The sequence below is a fragment of the Octopus bimaculoides genome, chromosome 30, assembly GCF_001194135.2.
Source record: "Octopus bimaculoides isolate UCB-OBI-ISO-001 chromosome 30, ASM119413v2, whole genome shotgun sequence".
Taxonomy (NCBI): domain Eukaryota; kingdom Metazoa; phylum Mollusca; class Cephalopoda; order Octopoda; family Octopodidae; genus Octopus; species Octopus bimaculoides.
The window spans coordinates 2,834,587-2,836,938 of NC_069010.1; the positions used below are offsets into that span (position 1 = coordinate 2,834,587).

Genomic DNA, 2,352 nt, shown 5'->3' on the forward strand with positions numbered 1-2,352 from the left:
TATATATATATATATATATATATATATATATGGTAGTAAGTTTTAAAAAAGGTTTTCAAAAATACTCACAGTTTGTAGGGAATAAATGTTTATCCATCGTATTTGAAAAAGATGTGTCGCTATTCTTTTTTACTATTATCATAGTCCAAGGACGGTATTAGAAATTGAAAGCAAACTTAAAATTCCCGCGAATCAGAATGAGTTCATTGGTAACCATAGTTACATGTATGTGTATTTACGTATGATTGCTCGTGTGTCTGGTTATTTGACTCTCACTCTTTCTCCATCGTTTCTTTCTGTCTTTTTTTCTTGGATCGTTGTTAACGTTCATAAGAGAAGGTAGCAGTTGAAACGATTTGTAAGAGGAGTAGTAAGAGTAAATTAGATTGAATTAGGGAGGGGGTTGATTATGTATGTAGTTTTATCGATTTCTTTTCGTAATAAGGAGTTATTTTGACCCCAAAAATGACCCTATGACCTACGCTATGGTATTTAGAATATTAATTCCGATGTTTTCATCCACTAAATTTGGAATTGTGTATGTATAAATGTATAAATGTAAAACATGCATACGCACAGAGAAAATCTGCCATTTATAGATAAGATAAGCATATTAAAAGGGATTTGTGGGAGAACTCATTTAAATAAAAGGGTTGGAAACCACTGCTTTAGTGTCTTTATGTATATATGTATGTATGAGCCAATAAGGGAGATGTGTACGTGGTAGCTAGACCTGTTAGTAATAGCAACCAAAATTCTCTCAAATCACACCCTACTGTCTTATGCAGGTGTTTATGTATGTACTAGCAAACGACCACCCCTCCGTCCATTGGACGGTCTGTATAGGTGAAGAGAGCTATTTGATTTGGAAGCAGCAGCGCGTGCACGCCGACGGTCAGCTTGTTCGGGTGTTTCCGAAAACCCTAGCCATCGACGTAGAGGCAGCATCTCGTGCACAGCTGTCTCGCTTCCACGCAGTGAACGCATGGCAAAAGCATTTCTTGTTTTTTTTTTGGGGGGGGGGGCAAGGTTACTCTTCCTTCTTCGAGGCATCCTATCAAGAAATTTCAATAAAACCTAATAGAATTAAATAAAAATATTATCTCAATGGTTTTTGCAAGCTCTCCATATTGTTTTTTTTTTTTTTAAAGGAACAAAACGAGCGGTTACGTTTAGAAACGCGCGCGAGCGTTAGAAGCGCGTGCGCGAGTTAGAAGCGCGTGCGCGTGTTAGAAGCGCGTGCGAGTGTGCATGTGATTGTGTGTGTGTGAGAGAGAGAGAGAGAGTAAAAATGAGAGAGTGATAGAAGTATGTACGTCTATATGAAATGGACGTGCTTGTGTGTGTACGCGCGCGCGCGTGCCTGCGCGTGCGTATGTGACAGAGAAAGAGGGTGAGAAAGAGAGATAGAGAGAGTGAGTGAGTGAAGGTAAACACACACACACACACACACACATTTAGAAAATGTGACGTCACAGTATAAAACTTTTACGGTATAGTTGATTGAAGATAAGCGAAAAGAACAGAAAGAAAGTAACAGATGTATGGACGTGTGTGTGTATGTATGTGTGTGCGTGCGTGCGTGTGTGCCGGTTGTCTTAGCAACTGATTGATTTTAATGGCAGAACAAACAGGACAAAAACATTACAAAAATAGCGATTCTCACCTTGGAACTAACTATTTTGAAAATGTTTTTAGATTACGGAACGCCCAGCTCTGTCATGTATCCATGTTTAAAATTTCAGCGCGATCGGGTGAACAATACTCAAGTTATAAGTTCACAAACAGACAGACAGAACGGATTATATATATATATGTATATATTAAGAAGAAGATGAGCCAATAAGGGAGATGTCTACATGGTAGCTAGACTTGCTAGAAATAGCAGCTAAATCTTTGTTAAAATCTTTGATCATAAAGTCTACTGGATCTGTGAATTGCCTGTGGCTAAACAGCATCAACATTAATGCATAGGAATGATAACAGTACTGTTTTGACTTGTGTTTCAGATTGAACGACGGGTTATTGGACAAACTGTCATATTTGACATGGAAAATGTGGGTACCCGACATCTGTGGAAGCCAGGTAGGTGCATTATGTATGTGTGTGTGTGTTTGTGTGTGTATTATATATATTTTATCTTTTACTTGTTTCAGTCATTAGACTGTGTCCATGCTGGAGCACCACTTTGAAGAATCTTTAGTCAATTGAATCAACCCAGTTCCTTTTCTGTTTTGTTTTCAAACTTGGGACTTATTCTATCAGTCACTTTTGCCAAACAGCTATGTTACAGGGAAGTAAACACAGACACCAGTTGTCAAGCAACGAGACTCATGCATATATATATATATA

The 2,352-nt window shown here is 38.1% G+C and overlaps 1 protein-coding gene across 1 annotated transcript in view; it reads left to right on the plus strand.

Moving 5' to 3' along the window:
- LOC106879817 (retinal-binding protein) overlaps positions 1-2,352 on the plus strand; it is a 29,308-nt gene that overhangs the window by 17,869 nt on the left and 9,087 nt on the right. The window contains exon 7 of the mRNA XM_052978069.1: positions 2,010-2,085. Within this exon, the coding sequence (XP_052834029.1) occupies positions 2,010-2,085 (76 nt within the window). The remainder of the gene's footprint in view (positions 1-2,009; positions 2,086-2,352) is intronic.